Source organism: Aulonocara sp. 'chitande type north' Nkhata Bay, linkage group LG22, assembly GCF_057382095.1.
Source record: "Aulonocara sp. 'chitande type north' Nkhata Bay isolate Kocher_YH1m ecotype deep benthic linkage group LG22, A_spYH_male_GT1.1, whole genome shotgun sequence".
NCBI lineage: Eukaryota > Metazoa > Chordata > Actinopteri > Cichliformes > Cichlidae > Aulonocara > Aulonocara sp. 'chitande type north' Nkhata Bay.
The window spans coordinates 12,655,960-12,669,170 of NC_141364.1; the positions used below are offsets into that span (position 1 = coordinate 12,655,960).

The following is a 13,211-nucleotide window of genomic DNA, read 5'->3' on the forward strand; positions in this document are numbered from 1 at the left end:
AGGAATACACCTCCACCTGTACGCTCTGTGTGTAAATAAGCAGCTGTTTGTTGTCTACTCTGAATCTCATGAAATTATGAGGAATTGTTAAAAATGAACGTGGTAGACTTCAGGAGCAAACGGAGTTGTTATTCTAAAATGTGTCTCTTGTTTTAAGCTCTCCGTTTATGTTTTGTTCTCAGCTCCACTGAGCACTCCTTAGCATCTTTCAGCTCAATTTTCGGGGGCGGGGGGGAGACTCTTGCCTTGATTTAACAATTTTAATTCAGTCTCGACACTCTCACTGCAGCCATTTTCAGCGAGATAAAACGGACAAAAATGCAAATTGTCTGTCTGTTAGTCGGTGAATAACGGAGCATGTAGGAGCTAAAGAGAGACACATTTCTGCCAGGAGTTGATATAAATCTAACAAACAGCTAAAAGGAGAGTGAACAGTGAACTCGCTTTGATCAGGCAGACGGAAACACAATTCCAGCTAAACGCTGTAACACACCAACATAAAAGGGGGGTTGTCATACCGATGTAAAAAGGGGGATATTATCTCATTGTTTATGAAAATTGCTTCCCCAAAGTGCCAAAGAAAACCAGTTACAGCAGGTTTACAGACTGTGCAGGCGGTTCTCCGTTTGTAAATGAAAGTTTTGATCCTGGGAGGTGACCCTAAAGCTGCAGTTTGCCTGGCAAGGGAAAAAAAGACAGCTCGGTTATGCCGTGTTTAAGTTTTCTCGTACCATCAGCGCCAAAAAAGCAGCAGAAACCAGCTCACGTGATTTTGTCTTTAAAGTGCAACAATTCCCTGAAATGCATTATCTCAAAATTGAAAACGTCTTGTTCAGTCAAGTTTGATTAAAACTCTTGTCTGCACGAGTGCTGTTTAATAAGAGCATGAATGTCAGAGAGGTTTACTTTATTATTTCCCGCTGTGCTCGGATCTAGATTTGCTATTAGTGTAGTTTGAAGATGGGATCCCAGCTTATGTCACTCCAATGATTTTTAACCCTCTGTGCTCTGTGTCTCCCCCTGCAGGTGATGAGCAGCCGCTTTTTGCCCTACGAGATCATTGTGACCGACGCTGTCCTCAGCCTGGATGAAGACACAGTTTTGTCCACCACTGAGGTATCCTCTAATAAACACAGCGACTCTCCTTTGTATCGCCGTCTCCTCCACTTGAGTTGTAAAGTTCGACACTCCCTTATTGCATTTCCTTTTTTTAGCTTTTAGCTTCTTTCTGTTTGTCCCTGCTGCTTTCAAGTTGGCCCCCCAAAATTTGTGGCCTGGTTCTTTAATCTTTTAAAGTCTAACTTTCATTCCCGAGGCCTTGCTTGCTTTTCTCTCTTCTCGTGCGCTTTTCTGCCTCTTTTTCCTTCCCTCTCCTTTTCTTCCTATCGCCCACCTCCTGTTTTTGGCTCTACCTCTCCTATCCCCTATTCGACGGCAGCACTGTTATGGGCATTTTTGTTCCACATGCTGGCGGGGCTGTTCCTGTTTTTCTTTTTTTCTTTTCCTGGGGATACGTTTTGGCGCGGCATCATGGGAAGCCAGAACATAGCAGAAAGAAATGAGTTTATGTGGCAGATCAAGATGGCAAGACAGAAGGGAAAATCCATCCCCGACAACTGAATCGACCTGCGTTACTCCCAGGAAGACGGTTGGATCACGAGAGCAAACACTTCTCAAAGTTTCTGAGCTCAGGGAATGTCGATGCCAGGAAACTTGAGAAAAGGGGGGGGGAAAATGAAGGGTAAAACCGGTAATCTCCCCATCCACCCACTCCTTCTTTTAAACAAATGATTCAAAGTGCAGTTTCTGGCCCCGGCGTCTTTGTTTTCTCATTTTTATCCGACTCTCTCCACCCTTAAGTGAAGATGGCGACGACGAGAGCTGTCTTTAACAATGATACTCACTCCTTTGAATATGACTCCCGGTTCAGTCGGAAAGTAGGCAGAATTATGAAAGTCTGTGAAATATTTTCCTTGTGATTGTAACATCATTCAGCTTCCATCTCTTTTATTTTGAACTGCAGGCAGGAGCAGAAGAAAGTCATTATTTTCCTTCAGGGCTTTTTCATATGTACAAATTTTGGCAGGAAGAGCAGATAGATACTGTTTTATGGTGGATTTTAAATTTTTTCTCTTCTTTTTTAATATTCAACAACATAAGCAGCCTCACAGCGTAGTATAGTGATGTGCGGTGTAATGCAGAGCAGGCTGTTTGAGGAGCCGCTGAGACCTTTCTGATGTTTTTGTCTAATTATTTGATTGAGCGCTTTGATCGTCGCTGCAGTCGTTTGCTACAAGCAGCTGCTTAGGAAAGACTGCTTTGTGTTTCATGAGGCTTTGCCTCAGTTGTATTTTCACTCGAGTGCGTTTTGAACGTGTTGTTCCTTTGTTGGGTTTCATTGTAGTCTCTTTCATTTCCTCTTTATCTTTTTTTCCCTCACACAACACACCGTAAATAGATACATTTTTTACACCTTTGATTAATGAAAACAACAACTTCACTTTATTTGTCTTTTGTAAGAAAATATTTAACACAGCTCATTCCAACAAGGGTTTATAATGACGTTAATGGTGTGAATAATTTTGATGCACTTATCCAACCTTTTTTTACTGATAGAGGACCGTTCTGACGCCATTGAAATATTGTTTTGCTGATATCCAAGAATACAAATTGACTGATTTGCTATTTATTGGTAAATAACAAGAAACTGGACCAACATAAGTTAAAAGATTTAGGGTCAACTTTGACCTTGGGCACTAACAATTGAGGTCAAGATCCATAAAGTTTTTACTGATTTGGTGTGACCTTGACGTCGACCTCCTTGGCGTCCATGCTGGATTTGCTTTACTCCACTAATGATCTAGAAGATGTAGAACAACAAAGAACAAGACTGAAGAGATTGACCCTTGGAACTGGATTACAATCTGATCCAGACATTGGATCGGTGCATCCCGAGTAGCTGGAAAACATCTGCTGAGCTGTGAAAATTCCCCCTTATTTATCCTTCTCTCCCCCAAAAATACCAAAGCAAAAGCAGCTTTTTACAGTACCAGGCTGTCGTGCTTTTTTTTGCACAGTTTCATAGTAAGGGTTATTGTATATGAAAAGTGCTGAACAGTAGCTTTTCATTTTGATCAGCTGAAGTTGATTAAAAATAAGAAAAAAATGTGTACATTTTTGCCACAAAGGTGTCCAGAGGGTACTAAATTAGAGTTTGTTATTAGAAATGATTAATGTTCTGATTTTTTAAATGTTTTAATCTCTGTCTAGGTGGACTTTGCCTTCACTGTCTGGCAGAGTTTTCCAGAGCGAATCGTCGGTTACCCCGCCCGCAGCCACTTCTGGGACAGCAACAAGGAGCGCTGGGGCTACACCTCCAAATGGACCAACGACTATTCGATGGTCCTGACTGGGGCTGCCATCTATCACAGGTGCACTTCAGGCTGTTAAACTAAAGCCTCCCTTCTCAAGCAGCTGTTTACCTCCATGTCCTTTGATTCTCCTCACTCCTGCTCCGTTCTCCTTCCGTTACACGAGGCTCGCTGTTGCTCCGCTCTGCTCTCCAGTGTTCGGTTGTCTTTCTTTTGATGCGGCGCTTTGATGCGGTGATCTGTAGATTATGAAAGTAGATGTGATGTTCAGTGTGGCACAGCCTCGGGAAACCAGTGTTTTGACACGGAGTATGTTTTATCCCCAAAAAATGTCAATTTGTCTGCCGCGCAGCCCTCGATAGTTCCCGCGTTTAGTTCGACTACAGTCCTGTCAGCTTCAATATGGCTTCACTCAGCTGTGATGGGAGCAGTCCATTAAGCTTAAGTCAGCCAATCACCGCAGCCGAACGCTTAATCACTTTCAATAAGTCACTCGTTCAATCCATCCAAAAGCTTTAACAGCGATGGTGTGGCCTTTAATGTGAAATATTCACTTTTTATATTTAATTTAAGCTGTCAGCACAACCGGCTTTAAACCTTTGAAGCTCTAACACTGTTTATTTAGAAGTTTTTAAAGCATTACTTTCAAAATAAGAGCTTCAGTAGAATTAAGACTATTAAGGATTTAAGTGCCACTGGTTTCAATCTGGGAGCCTCTAAATACTCTTCTTCCTGTCCTCTCAGGTATTATCACTTCCTGTACACCAACTACTTGCCCACCAGCCTGAAGAGCATGGTGGACCAGTTAGCCAACTGTGAGGACATCCTGATGAACTTCCTGGTCTCTGCTGTCACCAAGCTGCCGCCCATCAAGGTCACACAGAAGAAACAGTACAAGGAGACCATGATGGGACAGGTAAGAGGGCAGCAGCTGTGACCACTACACCACACCGCATGTGGAAGTATGAATACTTATAATGCTTAGATCCATCTCTTTGTTGTACTTGGAGAGCTTATTAGCGTTGGGGTTCTTTTAAAAAGAAGAGGATAACGGCCGGTCGAGAAAACTGGTTTGCATCTCATTACTGGATGTGACTGAGCCCGTAACAATTTACAATGCTGGATACAGAGCAGCCTTATTATACGGACCTCTTTGAATTTGTCCTTCTTTTCATGAGCCGTGATTCATGCTGAAGCCAGTGTTGTTTTCTTCCCTTCATGAGTGTGTCATGGCCTTTCAGCTGGAGCGAAGCCGTGCTGCTTTATGAACAGCATGAATTATTCTCTTTAAAAATCCTCTGGTATGGGCCACGGAAAAAAACAAAGAAAAAAAAAAACAGGGCAAGTCATAACGGCACACACACAAAAGCAGGGAAAGGAGTCGTGTCGGTCCCGAAGCCTTGCGTCACGCTTTCTCATCGGGCTCCGGCCTGTCAAATATGGCGGAGCTGACGATTTATTGAGAGAAGTTGACATCAGCCATCGTTCAGTGATGGCTTTCTCTTGTTACTACGATGAAAGTTTGACCATGATTGAGTCAAAGAGCTTCTTTTTGTTTAGTATACGTCTAAAATCCCTGCTTGTTAATGATCGTGGTCCGAATACGCTGACTGAAAAGTGGATTGAAACTAGCATAACATAAGAGTTTCAGTATTGGAGTATTTAGTCAGTTATGGACAGATACTTGGTGCCTTTCTACTCTTTTGGAGCACTCAACACACTTTTAACCTTCACATATTCAAACCCCAGCAAATGAGGATCTGACCCGCCAACCTTCCGACTGGTGGCCAACCACGCTACTTCCTGAGCCACGGCTACCCCAGTTAGCTTTTTACTCTTTTAGCAGTCAATCAAAAAATTTGGGTGGGAAGCTCATCTTGTAACCGGAAGGTTGCCGGTTTGATCCCTAGCTCTGTCTGTCTTAGTCGTTGTGTCCTTGGGCAAGACACTTCACCTACCGCCTACTGATGGCCAGAGGGGCCGATGGCGCGATATGGCAGCCTCGCTTCTGTCAGCTTGCCTCCACCAGTGTGTGAATGTGAGAGTGAATGAATAGTTGAATTGTAAAGTGCTTTGAGGGTCTCGAAAAGCGCTATATAAATGCAATTCATTGTATTATTATGTATTATTGTTATTTCCTGTTATTATCAGGAGGGTTTATGTAAAAATACAGGAGTCCGCCTGGATACCGGTGACAAAAAATGTGTCATTACTAAATGGACCGGTTCACATATTGTGCTTTCCTACTCTGCTGGAGCACTTGAAGCCCTTTTATAAAACATGTTTCATTCATCCGTTGACACACATTCACTTTTTTTCTACTGAGTGTGAATCTAACATTCACACTCAGTGGCTTTCCCAAGGACACTTTGGGAAGCAGACTGGAGCAGCCAGGGATTACACTACAAACTTCCCGATTAGCAATGACCTGCTCTCCCTCCTGAGCTACAGCCAACCATTAAGAAGAGGAATTCAAGGCTCCGATCATTTCAAGCGCTGCATAGTATAAATATAACATGTGCATGTCCACATGAGATTATAATCCCGGCTTTATTCGCCATGCTTGCTATAATGGAATAATGCAGACATAAGAGAAATGCAGCCCTCCTCGGTCATGCTCATGCATATGACATGAACTGTGGCAAAATGAAAAAGTAAAGTAGTTCCTTCTTTCTCTGCCTCACTCATACATCATAGATTTGGTCTCATAAACTCTTGCACACTTGCAAAATATTGTTTTAAAGGGGTCCTACTGCGGTCATTTCCATACTTTTCGTCTTTGCTTGGAATGATTTACAGTTAAAATATTCCACATTTATAGGATTTAGAGGAGTTTGACGTCTATGCTTTTGGCTCACAGGGATTACCCGAACGTATTCTGAGCTCATTATTTGAAAATGTGGCCATGTTTAATATAATTATTCACTGCTGTAACAGGATACATATGACAGAAACTAAGGAAAAGCACCTGAGGCTCTTTTAAGACGTTACCACTGATATTTTATAAAGATCTGCAAAACTGGATTTTGTTCCAAAACACAGTCGACTTGTAATTAGTTTTTTCATGTTCCCCCAGGATCTGCATCTGTTATTGAAAACTCTAACTTTTCTTCTTTTTGTTTTTCCTCCTCTTCTCCATTCCCTCCAGTCTTCAAGGGCTTCTCGCTGGGCTGACCCAGACCACTTCGCCCAGCGGCAGACCTGCATGAACAAGTTCGCCAGCTGGTTTGGCGCCATGCCACTGGTCCATTCCCAGATGAGACTGGACCCCGTCCTGTTTAAGGACCAGGTCTCTATCCTCCGCAAGAAATACAGGGACATCGAGAGGCTCTGACAAGACCGCCGCCCCCTCGGGGGAGACCCTACGCAGGGGGAAAGAGACTCTGTGGAGATTAGGAGTCATCAGAGTACAGGGGGATGGACAGGGAGAGACACAGGTCTGTCTTCCACTCAGCACATTGCCAATGACCAGAGCGCCGCTGCTGGAAAGACTCGATGAGGAAAGGGATAAACGGGAAACGAGCGTAGGCCGTTTGGGTGTGAAAAAAGCAAAGAGAGTACACAAACTGACGGGCTTACCAAACAGTACTGTGTTTCACACATGTGCAAACACGCAGCACGCACTACTGACGACAAGAACTCTTGGATAGAATATTTTTTGTATGACACGGACGAGGACGACATCGTCTTTCCTGCTCTTTCGGCACTCGTGCGGGGCGATGGTAGAAGACAGGAAGGTGTTTGTGATCTCAAACCTGGCAACCCAACCTGTCATCCCAAGCAACCAGGACATAATACTGGACTCATTACCAAACTCCTGCTTTGTAAACCCATGAATATTTTGTTGCCTCAAGTTAAAAAACAAAGATTGTCCAACCTGTCCTTTTTTTTTTTTTTTAGCAGCCATTACTTCCTAATATTCTCAGCAGTTGACAAACACCCCGCGTCTCCTGCCCTTGGCTCGTTCCTTTATGAGTTGATCTGGCTTTTATAATGGTCTATCTGCTCCCGTGTTATCACAAAGATAAGTTAGGAAAACATCTCATTTCATGTCCCATTTTCCTCTCGTACTCGCCACAGCAGTTGTACTTTTCTCATCTTTTTTCCCCACTTACTTTCATCATCTTTTATCCCCTCCCTCCCTTCAGACTCTCTGCTCTCCCTCTTGTCCGTGTGTGTGTTGTGTGTGCAGACCCTTGAAAAGTTGGCTCATCCAACCATAAGCCCGAGCGGAGTACATTTTCCCTCCGTTGGAATGAGCGAAATGAACATTTCTGGATGAAATGGAGCAGAACGTTGCATTCTAACCCAAACTTTTTTTTTTTTTCCTCCCCCTCTTCTCTCTCCCTCCCACCCCTCTTCCTGCATGGTCTCTGAGCACCAACCTTACTGTGGAGGGGGGGGCCATAGCAGGTCTTTGGTGACCAGCATCATTTCAGAGGACAGATTTTTAACGCTGAGCGCATCAGTGCCATTCTGACATCAGGGTCTGCCTTTAAAGTTGTTTATTGCACATCACGTTGCCTACATCCGTTTGAGATGCTCTTGTGTTGAAATATTGTAATCGCCACTTTTATGTGTCTCTCCTGGCGCCCTGATTATTTTTATTCCCCCCCCCCCCGTGACATATCCAAGGACCTCGGAGCCATTAAATTGACAAAAGGTTTTCTCCTCCATTTGTCAGGCAGAGATACGTTTAGGCTTCAATTAGGTATTTCGTTTGAAGTGCTGTTTTATTCCCAGCAGACACGCTGTTGATGAAACACCGAACATTATGGAGCATAGCGTTTGCGAAAACAGTGACCGGCAAACACTACCTGCTGTCTAATGCGATCCTTGGGATGACAGCTTTTTCCCCCTTGGCACACACTACCTGCATCAGTGTGTGTGTGAGAGAGATGGTGGCCACGCTCGGTGTCTTTTCTACGGCTGACACTTTTTTGCACCTTAAATGATCTTATTGGTATCGGACAACCAGATCAAAATGCTTAAATAACTAGATATCTTGACCTTTAATTGATCATTTTTAAAGACAGGCTGTCAGGGGAAGAAAAAATAAAGGTGGCTGGCTCATAGCTGAGCTGCTATATGCTGTCATTAGGTCTGCATGCAGCGTGCAGGCGGGAGCACAGGCGGTCCAGTCACACATTTAGTTTGCAGACACTTGGATGAAAGCAGCATGCTTTTAGTGGCCTTTTCTGTCAGACAGGCATTCAGCATAATGTCTCAGCCAAAGCTGCTCAGCGTGTTAATCAGTTAGCTGTCACTGACATCGTCAACATCAGTGTCACACATTCAGTGGCTGCTTTAGATTCATTTTTTTTTTCTTTCTTCACACTTTGTTTTTATTTTCGCTTGACAAAGAGTCGATGTAAAATGTATCGTAAAGCCTTCGCTGTTTCAACAAAGGGGACAGACGTGCTTTGAAGTGCCATATCCAAATGCTACTATAGCAGAGCTGCTCTGTTTCCACGAGTCATATCAAACCCAGCAGGACTAACTTGTGTTGTTTTGTTTTTTTGCCCCAATCATGTCACTGTTTTGAATATCGCTGTTTGTGCTTGTACTCTGAAACTTTGAAACTTGGAGTCGTTTCCCGGGAGATTCGTCGTCAGTGTAACAACATCGATACGTTGCGATTCTGGGAAACTCATGCTCCTCGCACGGTCTGCATCTGGCCTCTATTCCATCTTCAAAAGAATCATATTGTTTCAATCCATATCAAGCCTTTTATGTCTGATTGTCAGAGTTACTGTTGTTGATCGTCTCAAGACAACCACATTCCCCAGCTTTGCAGATAATCCACACACACTAAAAAAAACAACCCACCACCTATTTCAAATCCCTGGTCTCAGCACTGTACATAGACATATTTATTTTTTGAAAAGGAAAAAAAACAAGACTGTGTACGATTTGAGATGACGCGGCGAGAACATTGAGACCGATCCTGCGTCGCTGAGGGGAGTAAGTGGTATTTATTCAGTTTATTTTCTACACGCTGTGCACATTAATCCACACAGATGCCGATATACAGCTCGTATTATGTCGCACTCTGCATCGGTTTTCCAGGGGAAGCATCTATCACACTCTTTCTAATACAGAGCTCCCCATTTCCAGAGTCGCCGTAGTGGAGTTTTAACTCCTGGAAAAGATTGCATACACCAGTGATCCAGAATTGGATTGGGCCGCTCCATCTTGGCTCTCTGCGGGAGTGAAATTGTAAAGTCCCAATAAAGACTACGCCAACTGACACGTGGAAAATAATAAGCAGCTGGGGCCCCCCAGCCCTCTCTCTCCTGCACCAGATGGAAACATTTTCACATTCTGCCGCAACATCTTCCCCTCATGCATTACAGTAATGCGTCTGAGGCTGTGACACAGTGGTTTAAATTGTCTTTGTCGCAGCTTGGGGCTCAAGTCGTAGCTCGCAAAACAGAAACGGAAGTGTATCTACAGTCTTTCAATTCCAGAGCTCAGTCAGAGTGTGATGGATGTGAGTCGGGGCCCTCGGAAAAGAAACGGCAACTAAACTTCGTATCCCCTTAAAATGCCTCCGTCATTTGATCAGGGAAACATTATGCAAGTTATCATCTTGAGCTTCAACACAGATGGAAGAAGGTTTACCCAAAACGTGCCAGGCGGTTGGCGTGTGCGCTGGAAACTGGTCTGCTCTCGATTTGATTTGTGCCTTTTTATCAACATGCGAGTTCCTGACATGCTGAGCACTGTCTGTCCCAGACTTGTTATTTCCAGTAGACGGGCAGCAATAGCACCATGTGCGGAGGACTCATATCCCTGCCTTCATACACTGGATGAGTCACAGTTTCCATTCTCTTGTTTTGACGCCCCATTTTCATTGTTGTGTTCGGACACTGTTGCTAAGGCGACAACGCATGACCACTTCCTGTTTCTGATTATTTATCAGTGATTGACTGTATTATGCGAGCAATCAGCAGTAGTGTCTGTTGATCTGTAAGGACTTGGTCAAGCCCAGCTGTCCTGATGCCTTCTCCTCCCTCCTACCTTGTAATTAAGAGAAGACTTTTATAGAGGTCACAGATTAAATAGAATAAATTCCAATTTTGTAAGAATGATTTATAAAAAAATAAACTCATATTTGATGGTAACTGCATCTCTGTGCCTTTATTTTTGTTTCATTTTTAATTTTTCTTTAAAGAACGTGATGATTTGCCTCACATGGACCAGTTCTGTTTTCAAATCTTCACCTGCAAGTGCAACAGGGAAAAGCATACAGTACATGACAGACTAAGCAAATGACATGTACTAAAAGAGAAAAAATGTGTGAGGCTATTAGGAAAAACTGGATATAAGTAGGAAAGTGTTGACAGTTGTCACAATCCGGTAGGTGAAAGAGGCAGCAAACTGAAATGTCAACCAATGCCAACGCCTCCAACAACCATGATGGTTGAACTATCTACTATCACAGAGGGCAAAATGCAACACAATGAGATCCACATACCAGAAACTCAAGCAAGGACAGATAAGGAACTAGAAACTGGCAGTATGGTGGTTCCACTCCCACCAAGGCCACCCAAATCACCAGACTCAACACCAAAACACACAGTGGTGATGAACCCACATGAACCCAGAATTCCAGAGTGGCCACAACCTACAGCAAAGACCAAAATGCAGTGGGCACCAACTAGAAACATAGAAGAAGGCCTCCACCAGAGCCTGAAGCACAAACCAAAACCCAACAGAGGCCAGGCAGCTCATCCTAGACCTCAAGCGAGTGCACAAAATGGTGACAAATTATTTCGAAAAGCCTCCTATGAAGAAGATCTGATAGCTTTGTTATACCGAGGTTCTACTTTTCCAGTTACACGAGGTGCTGACTCCTCCCTACAGGCTCCTTCAAGCAAAGTTGGGGTTAAAAAAGCATCAGTCTTTATCCATGGTATCCAAATGTAACAATAAGGCTTAACTAAGCATAATCCTGTATTTTATACTGGAAGAGTCACTCTGAATCAATACAAAGCTGTTCTGAGTGGTCACCTTTACCCTATGACGAAACACTTCAATCAGCCAGAGAATAGTACATAAAGAAAAAATGTAACTTATAATTTATGGCCTACACAAAAAATATGGGATTATCTTTTGAATGAATGTTCATTGCACCAGTTAAATTCCCGGGACTTGGGAGAAACAATGCCAATACGGCGTGATCCAAAACGTACCACAAAATAGCCGAGTCTAAAGTTGGAGCCACAGATGTGGGCTAACACAAGAAATTCCTCACAAATTTCTTCCAGAGGAATGTATCCCAACTTCTGCTCATTAAGCTAAGCAAAGTTCAGTCTTAAAACATTTTGAAATGTGGGATGGGTCCCCAAAGGCATGACGGAAGAAATGAAATGGCTGTGGATCAGTATCAAATCCACTGAAAATGATATGACATTTTCAGTGATCCTTGACCTTTTTGAGCGGAAGTGGAAAGAAGGAAACGTTGGGTTTTTCTTTAATATGTCATCCATCTGCAGTTGAAAACCCAAATAGAGTCGTGTGCAGTTTTCACAGGACCGTATGCAGTTTAGTTCACTGAGGTTTACTTTTGTTTATGCGCAGCTCTCTAAAGTGCCAACCACAGCATTTCATTCGGGTTGACATCTGGACTTTGGACCATTGCAACTCCTTGATTTTCTTTTTGAGCTGTTCTTTTGTACCCAAAAAGTTGATCCTGTTCATTTTTGGGGGGGATTTCCTTACCTGGATGATTGAGCACATATCAAGACTGTTCTGTTGTAGATTCCATGCTGTGTTTGGGCCCATTGTCCTGTTACATTACACAATTTGGACAAAACTGTCAGGAAAGATTGCCTCAACTTCGACTGTGGATCGCTGTGGGATACAGAGGAGTTCATGGTCGACTCAGTGGCTGTAAAGGTGCCCAGATCATCAGCTCTCCACCTCAGTGCTTCACAGCTTATATGAGGTGTTTGTGCTGATATGTTCTTTGGCTTTAACTACTGACAATGCTGTGCTTTGGGGCCAAACGGCTCCATTTAAGTCTTGTCTTTCCAAATGACATCATTTTAGAGAGAACCCTTCCAAACTAGCCATACTTTTTTGAATTGTACTGTCATGACCTTAGCATCTAACATGTTCACTGAGGCCTGTGGCTTTTGTTGTCTCTCAGCATTGTATGGTCTGACCTTGGGGTGAATTTGCTGCAACCTCCACTGGGAATCCTGTGGTGTTGTGTTAACACACACCTGAATGCTTTAGACCCGCAAACTTCCAAAACTTCTTTTACAGAGGTGCTCACAGTTAGTCAAGTCATTTTGATTAGCAGCACCTCGATGCTTTAATTCCTCTGGAAGACAAAAAGGTTTACTTTTCATCTTCCAGACAGGAAGGACGTAATAAAGGATATTACATGTCCCAGTGTCTGAGGATTACTTTTTCCCGAACAGACGCTGCAACAACACTGATGATTTGTTTGTGCTTGCTTTTGTGCACACGTTGTCAACAGCCGAGTGCAACCCTGCACATTTTTTTTTATTAATTTCATCATCTGTGACAGAGTGTGCACGGACAAGTACTCAGCCCCTGACCTCTGCCTCAGCTGAATGTGAACACACTCCATTTGTACAGTAATAATAGTCCCTCGATGCTGCGTTGCCCTCTGCGATATAATAACCACCCCAGTATTAGACCACTGAGGAGGGGTTTATTAGTCACTACTCAGAGCATTGATTTCCCCCCACAATGCTGAAAGCCTTCTCACTGCTCCAAAGCTGCATCTGTCCCTCTGCGTCTCCCTGAGGACAATAGCCTCATAACACATCTAAGATACGACCCCAGCTTTGTTCTGAATTA

The 13,211-nt window shown here is 43.4% G+C and overlaps 1 protein-coding gene across 1 annotated transcript in view; it reads left to right on the plus strand.

Moving 5' to 3' along the window:
• Positions 1-10,491, plus strand: part of ext1b (exostosin glycosyltransferase 1b) — a 138,424-nt gene extending 127,933 nt beyond the window's left edge. The window contains exons 8-11 of the mRNA XM_086279684.1: positions 1,027-1,116; positions 3,271-3,431; positions 4,116-4,287; positions 6,520-10,491. Coding sequence (XP_086135810.1) covers positions 1,027-1,116; positions 3,271-3,431; positions 4,116-4,287; positions 6,520-6,705 — 609 coding nt within the window. The 3' untranslated portion in view covers positions 6,706-10,491. The remainder of the gene's footprint in view (positions 1-1,026; positions 1,117-3,270; positions 3,432-4,115; positions 4,288-6,519) is intronic.
• The last annotated feature ends 2,720 nt before the right edge of the window (positions 10,492-13,211 follow it).